The sequence below is a fragment of the Anas acuta genome, chromosome 11 (assembly GCF_963932015.1).
Source record: "Anas acuta chromosome 11, bAnaAcu1.1, whole genome shotgun sequence".
NCBI lineage: Eukaryota > Metazoa > Chordata > Aves > Anseriformes > Anatidae > Anas > Anas acuta.
In genome coordinates this window covers 1,336,173-1,362,052 of record NC_088989.1, presented here as the reverse complement: position 1 = coordinate 1,362,052, position 25,880 = coordinate 1,336,173, and the positions used below count along the sequence as shown (strand labels likewise).

General features: G+C 43.2%; 1 protein-coding gene across 7 annotated transcripts in view; it reads left to right on the top strand.

The window, feature by feature from the left end:
• GRM7 (glutamate metabotropic receptor 7) overlaps nucleotides 1–25,880 on the top strand; it is a 259,416-nt gene that overhangs the window by 127,959 nt on the left and 105,577 nt on the right. For all 7 annotated transcript variants that reach the window (XM_068694316.1, XM_068694313.1, XM_068694312.1 and 4 more), the window contains exons 3-4: nucleotides 11,259–11,400; nucleotides 12,217–12,371. In XM_068694316.1, the coding sequence (XP_068550417.1) occupies nucleotides 11,259–11,400; nucleotides 12,217–12,371 (297 nt within the window). The remainder of the gene's footprint in view (nucleotides 1–11,258; nucleotides 11,401–12,216; nucleotides 12,372–25,880) is intronic.

The following is a 25,880-nucleotide window of genomic DNA, read 5'->3' as shown; positions in this document are numbered from 1 at the left end:
TGAGTCTGACTAGAGCAGACTCTTAAAAGACAGAGGGAGGACTGCATTATTTTTGGATTCACGCTGTACGAGATTATACGAAGGGCTTTGCACTTCTGTGATGTTCATCCCATTGATCAGCAGATGCACCCGGGGTTTCCTACAGACCTTTAATTATATTCATTTCAATGTAATTCTGGTGTCTGAATTTGGAGGCTCACTTTTCTGTTTGATGATAGGAATTTCTTGTTAGAGATTGCTTTATGGCAAATATCTACACGCAAATAATGATATTTAGCTGGGAAGCTGGTCCTTCAGGCTCCGGCCCTGGGCTGCCATCTAGAAGCCCTTCAAAACAGAACTTATCTCCTCTTCGAGGCTTTCCAGGGCAGGCTGGAGCCTGGCTGGGGCATTTCTGCTCGGCTGTAGTAAAGCTGTAATGACGAGAATGTTTTAAATGTTTGAAGCAGAAGTACAACTTTTATTTTATGTTGTTTTTTTCTATACGGTTACACTGTACGGCTCAAATGTACTTTGTCTCGCACTGCTTTTAGGACGCCAATAAATCTCAAGTGCTTCCTGCTGCAAATACCAGGCTGAGGCTGGTTTAGAGACTTTGGAGCACTGTAATCTGAGCAATCCTGAGTTTGTGAGCATGCATGGCTGTTGGTTCAACAAGGCATCCTTCTTTATTTTCTGTCTAGGAAACGGAGCTTTTTTAAACCTTTGAAAATGTTGATCTCATACTATTCTTATAATTTAATTTAGTGTTCCAGGGAGTCCCAATTTTTGTATGCTGCTGGAGTTTAACTGCCATAATAAAGGACAATTTTTGAGGTGATAAAATGCACTAGGAATGTCATTAAACATGGAGCTAAGCTGTGACACAATAGAATTAAGCATTAATGAATAACATACTAGAAACTGTAGACTTCTGTATCAGTTTGTCTTCTGTTTTTTGATTATGATGAGGTCTAACTTGAAAAAATGAGGCAATAAACAAGTTTAGCAAAAATCAAATTTTAAAATGATTCAGTAGAATCTTTCTGTATAGAAAGTTTCTAAGTTAGGGCTGCTGTGTGTCCACAAGGATTGTTCCCTTGGATAAATTGTTGCAGTTCTGTGTTTTAATGTAATTTTATTATTGAGGCAGTTTTTATTTTTACAATTGAATTATGATACTATGGAGACTTAATCTGAATTCTAGCCTATCTGCCCACCAGTGCAGTTGTAAACTTATTTTACTGGCATATGCAAGAACGTCGTAACTCTTGGTACCTAGCGTGGTAACTATTTCTAGTAAAGAAACAAATGCCTGGCACGAAGCCTCATCAGAACTTTGATTGTGGACTTAAGGGCCCAGCTGCCATTTCTGGATTTATTATTTTATTTCCTTTAAATGTGATAACTCACCGCAATGTTCTGGATGGAGCTGTGGATAAGTTAGACCAGCAAATGCTGGTCTAACCCAAGGGGGTTTCTCTGAAAGTCTGCATATATTTTAATTGTTAGGGTCAGAATAAATTTCTTTCTTTCCATTTGTGGCTGGACAGACTGGGTCAGAGAATGCTGTGTGGTCAGGATTTATTTTCCGAGCTTGGTTTGTTGTGAATTTACACGTTTGGGAATGGCACCGGCAATTTTCCTAGATTAGACTACTGCAATTCTTAATTCCTGCACAAGGCTGATAGCAAACGAACCCAGTAAAGCGGACATTGGGGGGGGTTACACTGTTTGTGATATAACACAAGAAATGAGGATTCCTACCCGTGACAGGAGATCTCTGTGAAATCCTTACGCACACGCCAGCGCACACCTCACAACTGGAGCGAGCCCATGAGTCACGTATTGACTTCTCACTGATTGCTCTTTGAAGATTTTGTGGCTTTCATGTCAGCTGTGTGAATAACTCTTTCACTGGTGAGGAGTTTGACGGCAAGCAAGCTGGCGGGCCTGGTTGTGTTTCAAGAATATGTAATAATCTTTATCACTCCCGTTCCCGTAGGATGTCATTCTGCTTTTTCAGGAAATATCCTCAATTGTGGTACGAAAGTCTGCTCGCAGGGACAATACTGATTGGGTCATTTAAGCACTACTCAGGGACAAAACTCAGTCTTCAGTATTATTGCCTCTGGTTTCCTTTTCTTCTATAGAATATATGAGGTTTAGAGGTAAAATCCATTGGAGCTAATAAATTGTATATGCAGGATATATAAGTATATGCCAAAGCCCACCAGTGACAGACATAATAGACATTACAAAAAAAAAAAAAAAGAATAAAAAAGGAAAAAATACTGCATGCCTTCAATATTTATCTTCCTCCTTTTCCAGTTAATTCCTCTCCTTGGGACATGGGCTCTCCTGCTGGTTTCACAGCACTCTCGGCACAGGGATTCACAGGGCTACCACAGGGACCATGTGGGTGCTCTGGCTGGTGGCTTTTTGGGGGGTTCAGGACCTCTTTTGGTTGTTTCGGTTTAAAAATCTGGGTGTAAGCTGTGACTAAACTGACCGTTCCCTGCATGTCCAATTCACCGCCTGTTCATCCAGGTGCTCAGGAGCAGCGTGTGAGCTGCGGTGCAGGAGCAGTGGCTGCAGGCTCTGTGTCACTTTGGTGAAAATGAAAAAGTGTCAGACCTTGTGACTGGCCTGGGAGCATGACGAATCCACAGGGGACAGGCCTGTGAAAGCAATCAGCCACTTGCTTCCCGCAGGACCCTGTGTGAGCCCGCTGCTGTGTGTGCCTCTCCCCTCCACGAAGCGTCCAGCAGGCAGCTCGCAGCAGCTGCTGGTTTTAAAGGAACGCACTAATCAATGGAGTTGAGTTCCTTTTAGTAATTAGAAACAGCAAACATAACTTTCTGAAGCAATGTTTTCAGTACTGTGGAGAGCGAGTCCCCCAAAAAGAGAGCCTCTGTAGAGAAATCATCTGAAAAAGTGTTAAATTGTCTCTTTTGCTACCTGATAATCCAATTAAGGGGTGATAAGAAAAATAGCTCTTGGAGAATTTCAGGGAAGCAGAATAATGTACTTAGTGTTGTACCAGAATCAAAATACCACATAATCATGGGTATCCATGGATACTGAAGCAACACTTTGATTACTAGATACATCCATTACCCTTAAATACCAGAGTTAGGTGTTTAATGCCCCGAACAATTTAATGCATGACTGCTTGAACTTGCACAGAGAATTCTCCTGAGGTTTTGCCTTTCAGAGGCACAGCATATAACCTGTCAGCGGGCGAATGAAGGCAGCTATGATATTTTTAAGACTCTGCCTTCTTCCAAGTCCCTGTATGCTTTGCAACTGCTGCCACGCAGATGGCTCAGCTCGCCCGCCTGTCCCCGAGCTGCCTGGGAACTGGAGCATTAAGTGATACGGCCCAACCTCTGCCCCACGTCTATGCCATCTGAGTGGGATTCCTGTGAAATAAGTCATATGAGAGCATTTTACAGTGCTGGAGCTGCCGGGACTCGCTGTGCACCAAACGGATGGGCATCACGCTGCTCTCTGCAGCACCAGACCTTTTATCACAGCAGGGTGAGCACGGCGGTTATTTAATGTCACAGGATACATCACAGGGCTGAGGCCACAATTTCTCCACTGGAGTTTTGAATTCTCCATTAGTTTTACAGAGCAAGAAAGGAACCCTAGGAAAAGCCTGCTCTGCAGGGTACCGAGGGCAGAGGGGTGCACGCCACCAGCCTGGCTTTCTCCTTTCTGCTGCATGAAGGATGTGGTCCTCCTTCCTAGTGCTGGTGGTGACAACTGTATGTATAAATAAGTAAAATGCAAAAGGGAAGAGGTAAAATAGGTGTTTAGAAAGTGCTTTGATATTGAGCCTTGAGAGTATGGTTGGTTAACGATGATTTTATAGCAGGGACTTCTCGAGGTGGGCTGAGCAGGCAGCACGATGTGGGGGTTTTGGTGCCTGCTGCTTCTGGAGCATGGTGGTGGCTCAGTGCCTGCCCTTGGCCCTCCCTGCAACACTGGGTGCTTGTGTTGTGAAAATGCTGTACGATTCAAGAAGCCAAGGACTGGAAAAGTGTGAGGAGAAACTTTTCCTTTTTATCTTTTGCAGCAATTACCCTGTTTTTGTTACTTGATCTTTTTATTCTTTTCTCTGCTTTTTTGTACTCACAAAATGTCTTATGTCAGAGTTCAAAATCAACCTCCTTGAATGCCTCAATACATGTTTTCATGGCAAAGCATTTTTTGAGGATACTTGTGAAGAAGAATCTCACACGTGTTCTGTATGAAAGGGGAAGAAGAAAGCTGTCATCTGATGCAGGCAGGAGAAGAATGGTCTTAGTTGATTGTTCCTGCCTGCAGCTGAACGAAGTGAATCTTTCCTCTAAGCCATTCTACTTACCCATGCTAAGTGAAAGCAGGAAGCCAAAAAGCAGATCTCATATCACCCGACCTGCTGCACAACAGGTCATTTTTGATTTATCTTCGTTATCCAGCCCATCCTGCTTTATTCACGAGACCCAAACTTCTGATCACCATCACTTAGAGTTAACACTTTGTTTCTGTTCCTAACAGAACAACAACTGCCTGCAAAAAAAAAAAAGAAAAAAAAAAAATGGAGGTGAATGCTAATTTGGGAGGGAAGTAGGATTTCATGCTCCCTAAATGTTTCTGTGCTCTGGGGGAGAGCTTGGGTCCCCCTCATCCCATGGAGTGATTTGCTCCCGTGTGAGCTGGCCTTGGTCTCTTTGGGGCACTGTCCTTTATGGCTGAATGTCAGGATCGTCTGCTTTGGCTGAGGGTGGTGCAGGTCCCAAGGGGGCCGTGGGTAGGTGAGGGGTATGGAAGGAGGGCGAGCCATGGGCGCAGCCCCCCTGGTGAAGGAGGAGAGGAACGACTTGGGGTGCTTTAGCTGGGAGGAAGGAGGAAGAAAGCAGAATCCTCAGTTCTGTGAGCGTAACTCATCATTCGCCTCCTATTATAAGGCCCTAATGATGACTCCTTCCCTTTTAGATTAAATGAATTTCTTTTTGTTGTTGTTTTAGGAAAAATGAATTGCTCTTAATTTTAATGAGACAAACTGAAGAGAGGAAAAAAAAAAAAGTTCGATCCATAATTTTTCCTTTTCAGTCTGGCAGGTATTTGTATATCCTTAATTGCCAACATCCTGAGCAACATCTTCAGATAAATTGCCCCTGTATCCAGCATCACTTAGTTAATTAAAGCTCCTCCAGAAGCATATGAGAAAGCAGTGGCCATTATGAGGACCAACATGAAACTAAAGAATATTCTCTTTGCGCAGAGGTTGTCTAGAAATGTCATTTTTTCAGATAGAAACAATGCTAAAGTAAGTCTTGTTAGTGAATTCACGAAATTCAGGAGAGTCTCCTAATGGAAAAAAAAGATTTAGGGGAAAAAATCATGCAAAAAGTCTCCGAGTAAGGTCTCCATTTACTAGTACTGCTTTTGGGAGGTGCTTGTGCAGTTGCTTTTATTTCCTCCTGATAGTGCTGGAGCCTGTTGGAGGGGGCACATCCTTTCCACAGAGACCCAGCCCCTCCCTGTGCCCCCCCTGCAGCTGGGCAGAGCCCCCCGGATGGTTCACCACAGCCCAGGGAGCTCCTCCAGCCGCCAGGGGCAGGGGCCCAACCTCACTTGCATTTTATTTGTTTGCCAAAGAAAAAGATCTGGAGGCACTGTTAATTTCAGTTGAAATGTTGGCGTTTCTGTGTTTTTGAAGCGTGCTGCCAGTGGCTGGTAGCATGGGGAATTTTAATGCCTGGAAGAATCCAAAACAATTGGGTCACTTTGCCAAAGTGGCACAAACCACGGGGAAAACTAGAAGCTAGGAAACCAAATAATTTCAAGTCATTGTTTGAGGAAATGGTTGGCCTTGTTTTCTTGTCCTTTTCATGGATTATTGTGCGTTTTCATGGCTTACTTGTTGGACAAAGGCGCATCTGGAAAGGCTGAACCTACTGGGTCTGCTCCTGGTATTCTGTTCCCGGATTTGATGTTATTAGGAAAACATATGCTGGCAGCAGGAAAAGATGACAAAGATGCCAATGTTAGACTGCCATACATAGCCTAGGAGAGAAAAGACATTGTTTCAGGAGTGGTAGAGAACTGACTGCCTCAGTTGTTGCTGTGACCATGTTTTGCTTATTGCTGTGAATTCCTAAAACTCCATCTCTCAAGGAGTTAAACGTTTCTCCCTCTTGCTCTACCACTCCCATTTTCCCAAAAGAAGCATTCTGATTCCCAGCATTACAGAGGGAATCTAAGAATTTGGTTATAGGACCCTCCAAATCCACCAATGTCAGTAACTCAAAAATTTCTGGAGTAAAGAGAATTTTTCTCCTCTGATTAGGTTATGCTGCTTTTCCCAAGACCATTGCAGGCATTCTGATAAATAAATAACTAAAATGGAAAGGGCACTGACAGAATAATCACTGCTCACCCCTTCAAGCGATTGTCCATACTCTATCCAAATACCCAAACCAAGAATTCACTCCTAGCAAAGACTACACTCTTTTAGATAATGGAGGAATTGACTATCCATTTATACAAATTTCCCAAATGTACAGAAAACCAGAAACACTTTTCTGAAGCTCATTTTGCACGATGTTGTGTCTGGCTGTTGAAGCCATGGAGCGCACAGCAGGCACCGGCCCCTCGCCTTGCCTTCCTTGGCACACACTGCCTCTGAGGAGCGCAGCTGCATGTTTCGGGGAGGAGTGGAGCGATTCCGTGCGTTTGAGTCCGCTTGTTAGCCACCAGCATGGCAGGCTTTTGTGGATGCAATCAGCCAGGTTCAGTCCTGGGTTTCCTAACTTTGTCTTTTGGCTAGTGGCTTTTAACATCTCAGGAGAGGGGGAAAAAAAATAATTAAAAAAAATTGTTAGCTGGAGCTCTTCTCCAAGCATCAAAAGAATAAATTATGCCACTTAAAGCTTTCCATGAAGTTTTCCATTTTGGCAATGTCACTAGTACTGGAAAGAATCAAAGTCTTAGTGATCCAGCTGCTTGCTTGTGCACATAGCCAGGGGGACCAGGATGGAGCTGGAGAGCGCTGCCTTTCTCCTTCCCAGCATGATGGGCGAGCAGGCACCAGCTGCCTGCCCCACACCTCTGTGTGCTGGGCTTGCTCAACTGCTGAATGTGTGCTCTCATAGAATCTATAGTTCAAATCCCTTTTATGCATTCCCAGTGCCCTTTGTCTTCATGGTGGCCTTGCCTCTGGTATCAGAGTGCTGGTTACCTGCTCTCATCACTTGCTGGATAGATTCCCTGCAGCACCGCACAGCCATGGAGCTCCTTGTGCTGGCCGGGGGTTCGGTGTTGGTGTGGCTCCTGGATGCTGCAGGGTACTGGCAATTGCCAGAGCAGTTTGTAGCTGGTTGGAGTATTCGTGGCTCTCTGGTCTATCAGGGGTAATATTTTACTGCAGAAATCCTATGACAAAATCCTTCATTTGCAACTTTCAGATTTTTACCGCGTAATTCCCTTGGAGGTTTTTACTTCAGGAGCACTGTGAATTAACTTGACAACTTAAATGATTGTGCACATGTGTTTCCTGTTGTAATAAGAATGCAAGACAAGTATGTGAAAGTTAAACTTCCTCTGTATGTGTCATTTGGACAATATACCCTAAATTCCTTGGGCAGCTATTACTGCAAAGGAAAGAAAAATGGCACATGCCTCTGCTTGCCATGAGATCCTCGGCAGAGGTCAAAGCTCTCTCAAACGAGCTCATAAACCCAGCTGAAAACAGATGGGATGTGAGCAGAGCAGAGCTGGTGGCTGGCGGCTCACCCGTTCCTGCAGCATGAGCTTGTGCTCGGGTGCCAGCGCTGCCCAGTTAGGCCTGGGCAAAGAAAAGCAAGGAAAGACAGTAATGCATCTTGACCCGTGCAGTGACTGGGAGCACGTATTAGTCAATTTGTAATAATGCCACTTTCCTGGAAGAGGCACTAGCAATTGAAAATCAAAATATCCATCAACATGTCTGATTTGTATCGTTTGGGTCTTGATCCTCTTGCATCCTACTCTCTGCCTTTTTCATTTTCCCGTGCTGTGCTTTGTGCTGCTCACCACGCTGGCATGCTAAAAAGGAATCTCTGTTACCTGCCTGCACCAGTGGACGGCAAAGGAAATAAGAGCTGACTTGCCCAAGGCAGTGAAAAAACCTCTGTGATGCAAAAAAGACCTGAAATCATCCTTCCGAAATTCCAGCATCCTTTCTCCATCCTGGATCCCCTGTACTTGGAAACCACATGGAAATTCCACGCTTTCAAGTTGGATGTTGCACTGGAGGGCTTTTTTCCTCACTATTGAGCCTGGCTGCAGCTGTCTCTGTCCAAAGATGCTCAGTTCAGCTGTAATCATTATCAGCTATAATGAGATTTTTGGCTTCTCCATCCAGGCAATAGAGCTTGCATGACCCACACAAGAGATGTAATTATTGTCAGGATGGGTTGCTGAGCTAGCAGGCCTGCCAACTATTTCAGTCCTTTTTTCATGCACCTAAATCATGTAGGTGGCAATTACTTAATATTTGATATTGTTTCTTTCCTTTCTTTTTTTTTTTTTTTTTTTTTTTAATAGTAGTTTTATAACCACAGTGTTTATAATCACATGTTCTAGATTCGGTTTCCTTTTTTTCTTTGCCCCTTGGATACAACGGTTCTGCAATGAAGGCAGGCTCTTAGCAGCGATTTACTGCTGCTGTGGGCTCCTGGTCGCAGCCCCCATCGCTGCTGGCGGCTCTCCCCTCCCAGTACCCACACGCCTCGTGTGTGTGCAGCGTCGTGGCTGTGGAAAAGAAACTGTAAGCATTCCTTTCTCCTGTTTTTAAAAACTCTTACTTACTGGCACTGCACTTCACAATCCGAAGTTGGGGAATGTTGCTCCATGTGCCTTTCTGTGGGTGTCTGTTCTTTGGAGCTGTGCCTCTGATCCCCTTGTAAGAGCTCACTTTTTCTGAATGAAAGCAGTGGAGAGCTACGAGGGATTGCCAAGGATCTCCACGGTACCTTTAGAGGTGCCTAAATAACAGCTGCATCTAGCATGCCAAAGCCCTTTGGTGTTATCACTACAAAATAAATCCTCTCCTGCTCTGCTGTGTCAAAGCAGGACCCTCTGGAAAGGACGTCGTGGCAGGAATGCATTAATTTCCATCTGACAAATCTGCAATGAGTTCTCCAAAGTTTCTAAGTCCTTATTTAAGAAGAGAACTGGGAGCCTCTTGTGGGAGATTGGAAGTACCTTGGCTTGATGTGATGGAAAGCCTGGGAGGGTCCTTCCCCTCAGCAGCTGATAATTTTAAATTCTCCTTAGGAGTGATGCCAGAGGGGAGAGGCTTCTCACTGGGAGAAGGAAAGGGACAGAGCCCGGTCCCTGCTCACAGACACTCCTGCTTCCTGAGGGTGCCTGCGCCCGGGCACTGCTGTGGCCCCACTGCTGGAGCGGGAGGCTTGGGCTCAAAGCCAGAGCTGCCAGGGGTCAGCCTTTAACCAAAGCATAATCCGTGCCAAATGGGGCAATTTGGGGAAAAAGCTGGATAACTGCTCCTGAAGCTGGGTTGATTTCATCTAATTTTGACTAAGGAAAATAACAGGAAAGAACATTTCAAAAGCGTTTAGGCTTTTGGAACTTAGTAGCAATTAGAGTTTCTCCCCTCATTTTCAAATGAAGTTTCTGTTTAGATATCAGTATTATTTTCTTCTCCAGGAAAAAATCAGGTTATGATAAATTTAAGTTGTAATAACTGTAGAACGGAAACAAACCTTGTGTGAGGCAGTGACAAACTTAAGGGTTATTTTCTGTTTTATCTTTCTCAACCTTTTCTTTTGTACAATTTATTTTCTTCCCACTGAAAGCAATCTTTCTTCCCCCAGAGTTTTTGGATCACATAGTACCGAGAGACCTGGCTTGACTGCAGTCAACCTCTGCGTCTCAACTTCTCCACTTCTGAAATAAGAAAAATGAGCCTGACCTTCTTTATAAAGCACTCGGAGATTGCAGATGAGATGTGATATAGCAGAGTCATATTTTGCAACTCTAACACCATATATTTGCAAATGCTCAGTGCTTTTCCTCTAGGTGTTTTTATATGTCAGCTTTGCCATGTTATAGGAGAATTATGGTATTTTCTGCCGGAGTGTATGCAGACAGAATGTGCTGATGGTGGAAGAGCTTTCTCCTCCAGAAATCCTGCCCTATAGAACACCTTCTCTATTTCTTCATTTGGCTGTTCTTTTAAATCTGGATTTTAAATTGTATCAGTAAATATCTTCTTTGTCCTGTTGTCTTTTAATTAATTCATCCCCACTTATGATTCTTACTATGTTCCTCAAATGCTTTATTAATTAACACGCTGTGCAGTATAGTGAGGAAGTTGTTATCTAGGATGCCAGTAAAGATGAAAGAGTTTATTGCTGAGAAACAAAGGAATAAAGGCAGAAGTGTGATTTCATCTGCTTACCATGACAAGGAGAATGTCACTGGAGTTATGATTTTTTTTTATATATGTTAATTTTAATTTTTCTCCAACCATGCTAAATAACTAATTTGTGAAATGTGTTAAAGCTATTTCCTTGATATGGCTGTGGTTATCAGTATCATTGTGGTGTTACTGTTTTTTTCAATACTATCTGTGCATTTATGAGAAATCCAGTTCACAGATGTGTAGTTTATCTTGAGATCTCAATTGCTTGGGCAGCTCCATCCCATTTGATGATGGACATTTCAAAGAGAAAGGATTTTCACGACCAATCTTTCCTTTTGCCAACATTCAACTAAATTGTTGTTCCTATTTCAAATAAGCTGTTTCAGCGGAAGCATTTTCACTTAATATCCTTTAACTTGCAAAATCAGTCGCTGCTCTGCACCAAGATAAAATTTTTGTCTTATACCTTGTAAGCACCACTTGCCTTTGAGCCTGTTGTTGTTTTTTAAATTGTTTTAAGTTTGTTCATGTTTGTTGGGATTTTGTTGTGTTCTCCTTTTGCTGTCTCATTTATTGCTTTATTACTCTGTGTTGTTATTTTCACAGCCCTGTTCAATCCATCACCCTGCTCAGGTGTGCATACTGTGTATATCCCAAGGAACAGGTCTGTGTCCCACCCAAATGACTCCAAATTGTAGGAATACCACAGGATACCTAATGTGAAGATTAAATTCTACATAAAGGCAGCAGTCAGAGAGTTCTTCTTCCTTCCAGGCTCCCCTTCCAGTCCATGTGTGTCTCCGCTGTCTTTCCTGTGTTCTCCATTGACTCAGCCCTTCTCTTCTTTCTTCAACAGGTGGGCTCTGCATTGCTCAGTCCCTGAAAATCCCCCAGGATCGCAAGGACAAGACCATCGACTTTGATAAAATTATCAAGCAGCTCCTCGAAACTCCCAATGCCAGGGCCATCGTTATTTTTGCCAACGATGAGGACATAAAGTAAGGATGACCGAGGGACCTAATTCATTTCATAGATGTGCAGAAAAGAGAAAACAAGAATTCAAATAATGAAGGGGGGATGTTTGTTGGTAAGAGCTGTGTGGGGACGTGGTGTGGACACTTTTTAGGGCCATGCTGGAGTTGTGACCACTGCTGCTCTGGCTTGTGTGGCACCCCAGACCACACATTGCTGCAGTGGGGCAAAGGGAGTGATGGTCTGAAAAGAATGAAGGTCTGAAAGCTTTTCTTGTTGTAGGATTATGCATGCATTTGATGGCAGACTTGACCCTACCTTTCAAACAGAAGATGCCCTTCTCTCCAAGCTCATACCACTATGTATTATTAATTCAGTGTGTGTTTTCTGGCAAATGATGGTTACTAGTTACAAAATGGCTTGGATGCTTAAGGTTAAACCACACAATTCAGATACCACTTGCCGTTAAAATAATATAAAGAATATCTTAAAAGCATGACTCTTATTTCTCACTTGAGAATTTTAAATTAGCTTGAAATTTTGATGGCAATGTCAGGGACTGATAGGCTCAGTTATACGAAGAGACAAATTGTGATAAAATTTCAGTGAAGTCAATGGCAAAACTTTTAAGTTGTAGTAAAATTGTGATTTCATTCTTAAGGTATAGGGTGAATAAAAAGAAAGGTTTAATCAGCGCTGCATGGATTGTGACACGATGTGTTGTGAATTTTCTGAGCTCTGTTGGTTACAGGAATGTTATTTCTGTTCATTCTGCAATTGCCACACACATTTTTACGTGTTTAAATTAAATTAACTTGTGAACAAAATGTTCTTTTCCACAGGCAGATCCTTGCAGCCGCCAAGAGGGCAGATCAAGTCGGACACTTCTTGTGGGTGGGCTCGGACACGTGGGGCTCCAAAGTGAGCCCCTTGCTGCAGCAGGAGGACGTTGCTGAGGGAGCCATCACCATCCTGCCCAAGCGAGCGACCATTGAGGGTGAGCACTCGCTTCTGACTGACTTTCTCTCACAGCTTCTCACCCTTCTTTTTTGTTTCCTGTAAATCTTGTGGTACAAATTGATTGCCCATATTTTTTTGTGTGGATAAATGTGTATAGGCATGGTAGTATCGAAAGAATATAAAACACATTGAGCCAGTCTTTATCCCCTGAAATTTTCCTGAATGTTTGTGTTCTTCATCCAAAAACTATATGCACAACCAAAAAGCTACCAGCAGTTACCTATATCACCAAAAAAAGATGTAAACCAAAATGGTCTTAACATATAATGTATGTATGTAGGAAGAGAAAATCTATTGCAATTCCATATCACCTCTGAAGCACTGGGTAAGATTTCTACTTGAAGAATTAAAAATTCAGTCTATTGTCTGATTCTCCTTTAATATGCTATCCCCTTTGTAGAGATGCTCAGCTATTCACATGTCTTCCTCTGGGCTAACCAAACATGCTGATTAGAGTCCATGTTCTCTTTAACATGAAAAGTTCTTTATAGTAGGGACATTGAGCGAAGAGAACTAACTCCTCTGTTGTGCCAGGCAGGGTCTCCAAAGAGTCCTTGAATGTGTTGCATGCATTAAAATGGGCTCTAGTGTCTTCGCTCATAGAGAAACCAAATATTTCCATTCATTTTTGCTGTATCTACTCTACCACTTCATTAGTTATTCTTCTCGGATCTATAATATTAAATTTTTATACCCTGGAGGCATTTTCACGTTACTTCTCCATAAATACGTAAAGTTGATAGACAATGAAGTGTTCTGTTTCTGAAAAACAGGATATTTTAATAATCTTTTCATATTGTTTGTATTCATCCCCCTGAGGGTTTCTGACAGAGAAACTAAAAGTCTGCGAACAGTACACAGAAATAAAAACTTTCCAAGCTTTTTTTTTTTTTTTTTTAATATTTTGGTCCTACGTTATACATTAAGCTTATTGGACATAATGGGGTTGGCTTGTGGAAACAAGTGGCAATAGCAAAGTGGCAGGGTTCACATACAGAAAGTCAGTTAGATAACAGCTACAAATATCAGCACAGTTAATGCATCTGCAAAATACATGTTCATCCAGCCTGCAGATAGCTTATTCACGGATTACATTAGGCTATTGCCTAAAAGTTGGCTTGTTGCATTCTGCACTTGTAGTCGCACAGACTGCATGATTACTAGAGTGTGTGAGGCTTACATTATATTTTGCCTATATATACAATCACATTCATTCTTCAAGAGCTCATACCGTACGAGCAGTTACATATTTTGAGGTCCATAAGTTGCACGTTACTTGCCAGAAAGGGAGAAACACTCAGCCAAAAATAGGTACTGTGCTTGGCATTAAAGGACAGGCAGAGCGAAGTGTCCTAGAATAGCAGTTCCAATGTCAATAGCAAATGTTTCCTGAATGCTCTGTGACCACTCATAAAGGTTCAGGCTTGTACTTACCTTTTTCAATCCTGTTCATCCATCCCTAATTGCCATCTGTATTTGCCATCTGCTTAGTCCTGTAAGGAGGAAGAGTAAAAGGCTGGTTAAGAGCGCAGAGCGAAGTCCCACCCTCCTGTGCCGTAATTCTCATACTGTCCTCCTTGATAATCCTCAAACCTATCCCATTAAGTGTTGCTCTCTGTGTGAAGCAGTTTTGCAGAACTCAACGTCTCTCCTTTCGAACCAATTCCATTTCTGTTTCATCCAGTAAGAAGCATCCATTGGAATCTGTTACTTATGGGAAGTAAGTAATCCGTAGGTATTAGCACTTTGCTTAGTGAGGCTGTTATCCACATGGATTGTCTGTTTTTCTTGCATTTACACTGCTGTATGTTGTTTTGCTTTTCTTTCTGTTGTTGTAGTAATTTCATTTGGCTATGAATCCAAGAGAACTGGAAACAGACATTTTAATGCTGTTCTTTTATCATCCAGCAATGAACATCTGCTTCCTAAAATTTAGTAATGGATTTCTTTGAATGAATACATAAAATAAATGAAATAAGAAGCTTTGATTTCCCCTATAAATTGATGGAAACAAACTAAATTAGTAGAATGGAACTCAATTTGCCCTAAAGGAAGATATCTTGAGCAGTACCCCAGCCTGGCAGGCTCCTTTTTCCATAGTGGTGTGCAGCAGGGCTGCCGCCAGCCCCTGCGGCTCACTGGCTCCAGGGAAAGGCACCACTCAAGTGCCAGCCTCGTTCCCACTGGGGCTGTCAGAGCTTCTATAGTAAGGATGAATAAAGGGGTTGTCTTTATTTTGCTCCTCAAGAGAGTTATCCTTTTGCTTCTTCCTTTTGTGTTAAATAGGATTTGTAATATGTTAGAAACAGATGCCGAAAAAACAAAGGGAAGCGCTGCAGCTTTCCTTCCTAGAGAACACCAAAACAAGGTGATGCTGCTAGCCTCTTCTGATGCCTCATAGAAAAATGCAAAGCTAATAGGGCAGGAAAAGCTAAGTTGCATTAAAAATTAATGTGCCAGCATGTTAAAGTGTATATGGTGCACTTTGGATTATCAGATTTTTGACAACTGTAAAGTTATTGGCCACAGAAGTTATAAACTGACATAATTGTTTTGCAGAAAAAGACATTTTTTGAGTAGCACTTCTCCAGCCATGACTCTTTGATGCAAATCACAGATGTGGAGTGCAGGTATGTTGGTGTATTTACACCTACCTGCACATGTGCCATCTGAAATTTCTGCTTTCCGTAGCAGTGGGTATACCCCAGAAGCACCCAGCTCTGCAGTTTGACACACACTTTCTTGTAGCGTCAGGCTCCAGACATGCAGTTATTTGTCTTGATGCTTGATGTCACTCGTGGGACAAAATTTTCTTTGCCATACTCCCATGGGGTGATTTAGGAAATCATTACATGAACTGAATTCATTCCTCTTAAGTCAGTCTTAATATAGCCCAATTGTGTGTGATGTAATTATGCTGAAAGGATAAAGTTGCATCTTATTTGCATAATTGCAGTAGACAGTGAGCCAGAGGAAGTGCAAACTTAAATAGTAATCGCTTTGTAGAAACTTGTGTTTGAAACAAGCTCCACACCCAACTTCAACCAAGTGTCAACTAGATTGAAAGGCTTTCCAAGGTAGTCAGGGTAAAAAAGCAGAATTTACTTGCTTTTGGAACAACAAGTGCAGGTGAATATTATATTTAGGTTATTGTTACTTTGAACTCTTCTCCCCTAAAAAAAAGGTTTAATGGTGTGTCCTCATGCTCGCATATTATCAAAACATCAGCCCAATCCAGAAACTCAGCATATGCTCAGAGGAATACGCACACTGTGTTGTATTGCAGTACTGCAAGCAGCAGTGCTTGTGTTTCTGAGAGTTTGCAGTCATCCTTCTTGCTTTGAATAGTCTTTTTCTAGAGTATCACGTGTAACATTTCTGCAGAAAGGTGTAATGTAAGCAGAGAGCAAATATTAGTGTTGGAATGTGAGAAAAAATAGCTTAAACAAAATACAAAAGATGTTTTTTCTAATTAAAATTTGGATGGGATGTGTTATTATTATTATGTTCATTTTACAATGATGCAGAAATGATGAACATCTGTGGCTCTGCATGCATCTGACATTCGTTAAAACAACAACACAACAGAAAAAAAATCTGCAGAACATCTTTCATCAAAATGCGTTTGGTGCAGTTTTACCTACTGCTGCTTTGTTCCTCAGAAACCCTCATTCTTCTTCATTCAGCTGAACAGAAGTGTAAGCTTTGCACATGGGGGAGATTCCTCCATCAGTTGGCACTGAAAGACAGACAGGGTGCCCTGCTAATCTCAGGAAGGGCACGATAACACAAAGAGGAGAAACTGTGAGCTACAGGAAGAGTTTGGGCAGCAAAAGCTGGCTGTTTTGAAGCAATGATGCCATCAGGATAATGGTGAAAACGGGAGATGATGAGGCAGGTATAACAATCCCCCAAAATTTCAAGTGCTACAGGGAAAGTGGAAGCACAGTGGAAAATGAGACGAAAGGCTGAGATTTCAAGAAACAAGTGTTTTGTTCTCACAGTTCAGCTGAGCTTCTTGCCTTCAGAATAGCAAATTATCGTACCGGTTTTCTTCTCTCTAGGCAGTGATGGTCTAAAAGAAAGTTGTTCATTTGTTCCATTCTTCATTCACGGTCCCAGAAGCATTTTTGACCATTCAAACCAGCAAGGAGCAAGCAATGGAAACACCCCCTGCATTCCCACGGATCACACATCATCAGTGGAGGTCCCCAAGTGATGAACTGCAACCCTATTTCTTTGTAGATGTAAATGAACTTCTACGCAAATCTTTTTTAATCACAAAGTGACCTTTCAGTATTCTGCTGCCACTTTACTTCTTCATTTTTCAGCAAATTTAATAAACTTCAGAGCATTTTCTCTTCTTGTTATCACCACTATACCAAAATCTAATTATACTTTGTGACTGCCTGGGGTAGCTGCCTTTATTACGCCACACACATATATTTGGGAGATATCTGGATGACCCTCTGATTAGAGATGATAGTACTACTGGTCCAGACATCAATTAAAGTTCTCCCTAGCAGGCAGCTTCAAAGTCAGGAGTTCCTAAATTCTGTCCCTGGAGCAAACGTAGCTCTTTCTGGCAGTGATAAGAAAGTATCTGTGCCATGAGGGAGGGAAAAGCCTCATCCTTTTGGAGTAGATTTGTGCAGTATTTGCTGAATTAAATACAGAAAGCTTTTAGATAATGCATCTACAGACAGCTATTTAAGTCCTAGGACTCAACTAATAAAGACGGTCTTGGAGTGCAGAATGATGGTCTTTCCTCCCCTCCCCCCCCCCCCCTTTTTTTTTTCCTTTCTCATCTTTTCTCCAAGTCAAAGCAATACCCACATTTCAGACTTTGAATTTGCTTCCATCAATCTTTAATACCTATCGAGATTAAAACTGGCTCATTAGGGCTCTTGAGGAGTATGACAGTGGGTGGAGAGCAGGCAGAACAAGCATAACGTGAAAATTTGGGATCTTGGTTCAACATTTGGAAGGTATTTCTGTGGCTGTATATATGTATGTAATGTTAATCGTTTTGGAAGTCTAGCAAAATTATTTACCCGCAGTGAAAAAATATCCTTTATGGTTTCAGGTCAGAATTTGATGAAACTTAACAATGAGATTCAGCTAGATTTAAGGCAAAAGATTCAGTTCCAGCAAGCTGTGGATGTGGTGAAGGTTTGCAATCTCATGAAGTGCTCAGCTAAGAGGTTAACGGATGGCTCAAATTCAGCACAAGAAAGTGCATAGCTATTTAAAAAAACAGAAGTATTGCAAATGCTATAAATCAACATAACTGTCCTTGAATTTTTCAGTAGCTTGTCTTCTGAATAGATAGTGAACCATGGTTTTAATGGTTTTGTTTTTATTTCCAGCAAGAACTGGTTTGCTTTTTTTTTGGGCAGGATTATACCTGGGGGGGAAAAATAAAAATAGAATGAAATCATCTCTCACTGTTTAGTGCCTTTCAAATATTTTACCTTCACTTCCCCAGTCAAGCAAAATAAAAGAGCTCAAGGTTCATTTTCCTGTGTTACAGACAGTATTGAGTTTTATCCGGCATTAATAAATACAGGCCTGATATTCTTTACCTAGCTACAGCTGCCTTTACCCCGTATGCTTGTGTGGGAGAGATGTGCTTGCTTTGTGCAGTGTTTACTCATCTCCTCTCTGAGCAGAGCAGAAAACTGTCGTCTTCTCATAACAGTGCTTGTAAAATAATCAGGTTTTGATTTTTATTTTTTTTTCCCTGCCTGGTTCAGTGCCTTTTACAGCACTCTGTTCTCAAGCTTTTTCGCTGTGCCCCTGGGGCAGAGCTCTCAGGAGAGTGAGAGGGATGGCGAGCCCTGGCTTTGGGGGTTGGCTCCATCCCTGGGGGGCTGCCTGCACAGGGGGATTTCTGCAGCCTCCGTGGGGCAGAGGCCATGAGCTTGAAAAGCCAGGAGGAAACGGGGACACAAACCATAAGGGACAAGTGATAAGAGGAGTAGCATGGACCGTCTCTCTCTATTTTACTCTTCCCATCACCTCCTGCATCACCCTGCATTTTCCTCCCTGGGTCTGTTCTACTTTCTGTACTGCAGGAAGGGCTCCAGCCTCAGGGACTGGCTCTCCCTTGGCACCTCCAGGCTGCTGCTGCCTGGGAGGGGGCTGTGAGGCTGCTCCTTGGCGTGTCCAGGGTTTTGGGATGCTATGAGCACAAGTGACAGCACGCAGGGGTCACACTGTGAGGCTGCTTGGCATCAGCCGTTTGGAGGAGTGACTCTGTTTTGGCCACACTTGTTTATTTGCATTTTTTACCTGTGAGTAAATTGCATTTACCAGCTCTGGAATTAAAATGCTGAGGGTGCTGTGTGTTCGTATTAATTAAGTAAATACAGAGATGTGTCATCAGTTAGGTAGGTTTCTGTTTTCACCCTGTATGCTTTCTCACAAAGATACTTTCAGGTGGCTCTTATAACCCTCCTAGAAAACCTCTTAGCTGGCCAAGTGCAGCTGAAGGAAGAATTTACCTTTTGTTCTTCTATATCAATCACGCAGTGTTTAAAGTCATTTGGCCTGCAAACTTGTTGAGAGTGCATCTTTCCCAGCGCTGATGAAGCCATTAATTGAATTTAAATTAGCACCGTGGTTACCTGGCAGTCCAAGCCACATGCAGCTGCGAAGAGTTTATTGCATATCGATTTGCACGTGTTGGGGAAGTCACTCGAGGAGGTAAGATCAGCTTTGATTCCTCCCAGCTGAGTGCTGAGCCTCCTTGCCTGTTGCCCATGTACGCACTGACCCCTGGCACAGGGTGCGTTGTGCCAGGATGGATGGCAGGACAGAAATGAGCCCTGGGCTGGGCTGAGCGCTGCTCGAGCAAGCACCTTTTAGGCAGGATGCTCTGGACACTGGGCATCACGCCACGAGTTTCTCGTACGCTCCTTCATGGTCTGCCACTTTGAAGCTTCGTGATAAAAGGAGGGATGCAATTAAACGTTGGCTTGCATCGTGTCAGAGAGTGATGGGCAGGCTCCTGGGGTGGGCAGGCGAGGTGCTGCTGCTGCGGGGCAGCCAGGCAGGGCTTGCTCCCTGGCTGGAGGCAGGAATTGTGCATTCGCTGTGCAGGAGCAGTAGCAATGCGGTGCTTAACTTTGATGGGTTGAAATGAAGGCCTTGGGGAGAAGTTTATCAGGTTCAAAGAGAGAGTAGCTTAAGGGCAGCATTTTTTTGTTAATATTCAGATGTAGAAAAAAAAATACAGTTTCTATTACTTTCAAATTAATGCATTTGGTTTTTTTTGTGTTTTTTTTTTTTTTCTTTATTTTGGTAGTTGCCTTTTAAATTAAGGAAGCTTTCTTCTGTGAGGGTTTCTTTCTTTCTCTCTTTTTTTTTTTCTTTTCCTCTTTTGTTTCATGTTCCATATAAGTGCTAGTCACTGAGAAATACGGCCTCAGCAGCAGTCTTTGTGCTGCTGCAGTCTCAAAGGAAGAGCCCCGTGGCCCTCCAAACCCGTGCTCCCGTAAGGGAGTGCGTTTGAAAAAAACATGTTCTGTTGCAAGTCAAAATGCAAACTTCTACACCATCTTAATGCAATATTTTGCTAAAGTTAAAAGTTTGGCTGTTGGGTGCTATTCAGCAGTCGAGGCTCATTTTGGTTTACTGAGGCAGTCTGAAGCTGGGAGCAGCCTCTGCTTGGTGTAGGACATAGCTCACAACCGCATCAGCAAGACAATTTATCAGTTATTTTAGAGTTTGATGCAGCACCCTTTCTAGGGGTGTTGCTGCTTCATAGTAAAGGTCTAATTGGATTGTAAAGAATTGCCGTGCAATGAAGATTTGGGGACTTTCTCTTTGGCCCCTTGAAATGAACCCAGCTGCTTGCCTGGCCTACAGCAGACCTGAGCTGCTGATAATCAGGGCCCTTCCGTACCCGCGCCAGCTGTTACTCATCCTGTGGATGTGTGTGCGTCTGCCTCTATTTCTGGATTTTGTGCATTCCTCCCAGGGCTTATGCTGGCATTTTCCCTTTGATGTTCATGTTTAACTGTTATTTCAGGACACTGGAGATTGTGTGGGTGGTTGTGCTGAGAGATGAGCGCACACACCAGAGCGGCTGACACTGAGAGAAGATATAACTGGTAGGATTAAACCACTTAGCTGGGATCACCGTTCAGATCCGCAGTCAGTGCTCGTCCTTTCAAAGTAACCTGAACTGCATCTCCTAAAGACCAGTTTTCCTCTCACTGACCTGAAACTGAAGCTGCCTGTTGGGCACATCTGGGCAGAGCATTTCTACCCAGAAAGGAAGAGTTTTGTTTTCAGGAAGCCTGCTGTCATCGTGTGCCAGCCCTGATCTGCCTTCACCCCCCCATTTATCATTAGGAAATCCTAGTGGCTTCTAGTGTTGCTATTCCCCATTTCTTTGCAGAGTTTGAAGACTCATTTGTTTGATAGGAATTCATTTTCTGTCTGTTAGTAAAACTGGCAGGATTTCCAGGCTCTATAACACATATAGAAAGACTTAGTAGCCAGAAGTTCCTCTCTTCTTTGTCCCTGGGGAAGGCTGTTAGGTAATGCCAAAAGGTAAAGAGCAATCCTGAAGGTGTGCAAAAGGCTTTTCTCATGATCTAAAAACAAATCTCATGATCTGAAAGCTAGGCGAGGATTCGGTAGGCATCGCTCCCTGTCAGTCACTGCGGGAAGAGGTCTCCTTTCGTATGCAGGGAAGTTCTCTGGGTCTGGCAACGAGCGATGCTCAATTAGGCCCTCTTTATTGGCGCTTGATTTGCAGGGAGGAAGAATCCCAGCATGGCTTGGCTGAGCCATTTGAAAGCACTTCAGAAAGACTGAAGTACCTCTGGCTGATCTGAATTTTCAGGAGCACCTTTCTGCGGCACGCTGCGGGGCTGGCAGAGCTCGGGGATCTCACCGGACCCGACACGAGTGAGCTCCTCCTGGGCTGCTGAGGCAGAGCTGGCTCACGGGGAAGTCTAAAGAGTGATGCTTTACTCTGTCGTTCTCTTTAGGCATAGAAACCCAAGGCAAGAAAAGATTTTACCACCTTCTCCCACTCCCTTTGAGCAGCACTGGCACCAACTCCATGCCACGTGCAGCGCTCATGTTGTGTGTGCCTCCGTGACTCAGTAAAGCCAATGCAGGGAGCTGGGACGGTGCCACAGCACTGTGCGAGGAGCACGGGTCTCATTGCTGCAACAAAGGAGCAGGAAAGGTTAACACTTGTTTCTACTTCGCAGGAAATATGTTAGAGTACTCATTTTGCCATTCATATTTAACATATTTTGCAAGTAAAGAAAGAATAGCGAGAGCTTTCTGAAATAAACTGTTTCTGGTTTAGGTAAAAATAGCCACGAATGTTCCCAAGTATCTCGTTTCAAAAATACCATTCTGCAGGAGGGCTGGGAACCACAGGCTGTTCTTAATGGAACAGAGCATTTTTCATCCCTCGTGTACTGCCTTGGCAGAGTGGGAGAGAGTTTAATGTAGTACGTAGCATTTCCAGTGCAGCGCCCATCGGAGTTGCAGAGCAGGCAATGAGGAGCGACACTTGTTTGATCAGAAGGACTGTTTGCTTCTCTTCATGTTTGTTCCCACGTGTGATGAATTTGGGCTCTATAGCTCTGAATGAGGACTTTGGGATTAGGCCCATGGACCTGGGTGATTGTTTATTTTCCCTCAAAATTGTTGCAGTGTTTTAATTTAGGAAGCTTCAAACACAGAAATTGGGGGCAGCGCAACGCAGAATGCAAATACAATCTGCTCATGCCATAAGGTGATGGGAGAAATAAAAGGTTCAGTCATCAGTCTTTTCTACAAGGGTTATTTTTTTGCAACAAGAAATTAAAATAACGTTAATATATTAGAAACTAAAATGAAAGAAACAAATCCCTCTGCCATCTGCTGAGCAAACAGCAGCGCAGCCCGGTGGAGGAGTGTCTGTGCAGGGAGGGGAAGGAGCTGGGGGAGAGCTCCTGTCATGGGGTCAACTGCTGCAGCCACCCTGCCTGGCACCAGGTGAGAGGGGAGCAAACTTAGCAAACTTGCTTGTGTTTTACCTGAAGTGTCTGTTCAATTCTCATGGGTAATTCACTCATATATTACAGCCTCTCCCAGGATAACTTGGAGTCTAGTGTATTTACGGCAACACATTATTTCTATTCTGCTAAGTTAGATTCATATTTAACATTTCTTTATCTTTTGTTATCAGCTGTTCCATTATCCTTTACCAATAGTAATAAGTATAAACCTGTTTAATATTTCTTTTCCTCCTTGGGTTCAGTTTTTCTTCTCTTTGAAAGATATCAGAAGCAAAAGTGCCCAAATTCTCAGATGTTTTTTCCTGTGCCATTTCTGACTCTGTAGCTACAGCCCAAAGAGATTCTCTCTGTAGGCCACTTAAAATTAGTCTGTGACATGTTCTATGACTCAATTATTCTTGCTCTTTATTAGCAAGCCTGAAAAGAAATACTACTTCACAACCTCTCAAGCAAAGCAAAAATAAAAAAGTTTGAGCTTTTTATTAGAGTAAAATGCAAATATGGCATTCGTGTTTGCAAGTGACAAATAAATCTGCTAAGATTATATATTAAAATATAGATTCGCTGTACGTATTACGTGTTTATTAGCATCTGTCCTTTCCTGCATGAGCAGATATTTGCTGCTGTCCTGGTGCTTGATCTGGAGTGTCCTGGGAAAGATCTCTGGGGGCTGCAGCTCTGCTGCTGCTGGGGCTCTGCGCACAAACCCCGGCTGATGGGAGCAGGCTGAGCTCTGCTGGGTGAGATGGGCTCAGACAGAAAAATAAAAGTGCTAATTTTGGGAAGTGCACAGAGGTCTGAAAGGTGGTTTCTTTTGTTTGGTTGGTCATTCTTTTTTTCCTTCTGGTTTGCGTTGGCAGTGTTTGAATGAGTATAGGCTTTTGAAAGTAATCGTTTAGGAAATAATACACATAATTTCCCTAAAGACAATACAACGAATGCTAAAGTGTTCACTTCACTCATGCGGGGTTTTCAGATCTGCTTTGGGACTGTTTTCATTTTGTTTGCTGTGTGATAGCACTCCAATATCCAAAAGAAATGGAATATTATTTAGAAAAAAAAATTCTCAGCATCATTACATCTTCTAGCTTTTAGAATAACAAAACTGGAGTCAGTACATCAATGATATCCTTCTGGCAGGGACAGGTCTTGATCTCCTGGTAGGGAAAGATAAATACAGACATTTTGTTTCACAGTTGAAATATAACTATAGGATGGTGAACTGTGTGTTTGCAGGTATGGATGTTCCTCTGCGCACTTCAAGGTCATACTGCATTGAAAGTGTAGTTCACTCATTTTTTTCAATTACATGATGTGGTTCCTCTGGAAATTAACCCATTTCCTTACATTAACACAGCTGTACTGCACGCAACACGCTCCTGTTTGCCTCTGGGACTGCTGCTGCACATCTGAGTCTGGGGCTGAAAGGTGGCGATGACGTGGTGGTGGGAAAGACCCGCTCACCAGGGGATGGAGAGCTGCTGCTTTGGGCTGTCACCCTCTTTCTGGCTGCTTTCAAACCACTAATAAAATCAGGGGAGAAAAAGGAAAAGGCCTGGGAAGGGAAAGCACAGGCTCTGTCTCTGAAGTGATCATTGATTCCCACACTGCTCTAAGCTCTGCTTGTACTTCAGCAGCAGCTCGTTGCACGTGGTGCTGAGACTGCTCACCTGCCCAAAAGTAATTGCATTAGAATTTGTAAGAATGAAGTATGAAGCAAGTGAGTGGCCTCAAATTGATTATTACTACTGGAAAGAGAATGATGTAATTGCTTGTGAATAATGATTAAACCTAATTAGAGTCAGTGTTTTGCTGTTACACTGATAACACCCACCTGTAGTGCCTACCCTTCAGTATATTCATGGGTTCAGCTCCTGCCTTGTAGTGCTCATGGGTCTGGGATGGTTACAGCCCACTGCTGGAAGGAAAATCACTGGTGTTTAGTGAAAAGATGTTGAAATTTTATTTTTTGTCATGTTGGTATCAGCAGTGAAGCACAGACATCAGTGTAAAGGGATCAAAGTCCGGAGGTGGTTGGGGGGTGGCTGCTCAGAGCAGAAGGCTCGAGTGCCCATGGCTCCTTCCATGCAGGGACAGCAATGGGCGCTCATGAAGGGATGCTGGTGCTCAGAGTGGCTTCTACAATCCTCCAGCTGCAATAAATTGTTAAAGTAAGTAGTGAAATAGACTCTTCACAAAACTGAGTTTTTTTGTTGTTGTTTTGTTTTTGTTTTGTTTGTTTGCTTGTTTTTCTTTTCCCTGGGGATTTACTGGTTTTATTTGGTTAAACTTGGTTTACTGGTTTACTTGGTTAAAAATAGGAAGAAACAAAGTCAGGTTGGTTGGGAGTGCCTGGCTGTGCCTGGCTGCTGGGGAGGATTTGTCACTAGAGCGGATGGCACCCAGCTTGGAGGGGATCCTGGCAGCTCTGCTACCCAGACAGGGATGTGAGGCAGGGTGTTCCAGGGAGGGAGCTCTGCCGTAGTGTTAGCTGAGTGAAGAGTGCTGTATTTCAGGTATTTATGTTCATTCTTGTACCCTATTAAAGTTTGAATTAAGTAGCTCACTTGCAGAGGGCCAAGTGCAGAGTCTAATACCACAACTTCAATTTGTAGAATTAAATTGGTGTGCTTTTAAAAATAAAAAATCTAAATCACACCTGAACTCAATCTCCCTGGAATTCAGATGATGTTTTTAGCTTTGGCAATGATTTACAAATGCTGATGTGTCAATCCCCAAGGAGAGAATACTTGTCTCAAGTATTGCCACTTGAAATTTTGGGAAGCCACACAGATGTTCATCTCCTCATTATGGAAATAATGTATTTGGTTAATGTGTTGGTATGAAGAGAGGGGAATACAAATTATCTTGCAACTCGAGAGCCATTTAAAAGTTTCCTTATGTTCAGGCTGCCTTCTTTATCTCTGCCAAGGCGTTCCTGCTGAGGACAGGTCCTGCAGCCTGTCTGCTTGGCAGGGACCCCCCTGGCTGCAGGCTGTGCCCGTGTCCAGCAGCTCTGCTCTCGCTGGTGCTTGTCACTGAGGGACGAGGGCCTTTGGTGACCCTGTGCCAGCCAGAGGAGGTTCTGTTGGATGTGTCTTTGCAGGAGGTCTGTGTGTGGCCCTGTGGAAGGGAAAGGAGGGGGAAAAGCAGCAGAGGTGATCAAAGGATGAGGAGCAGGTGCCTAGAGGATGTTCTGCTCCTGGAATATTTAAATCAAAGTAGAAAGTCTTTCTCTTTTCCCTGAAACGCGTGCGGTGTCTCAATTACCAGTGACTGGGGACGATGCAGTTGTTTCTGTGTGGGTCTGCGTGGTCTCAAGGGTGGCGAGGCTGGGCTGCGTGATCACACCAAGTCCCCGGGCTGCAGAAACCTGAATTGTTTTTGTTTGTCTTTGTACGTGTCAGGCTGAGCACTTGGTTTTGATAGCACCTTGTAGTTTGACATGACTA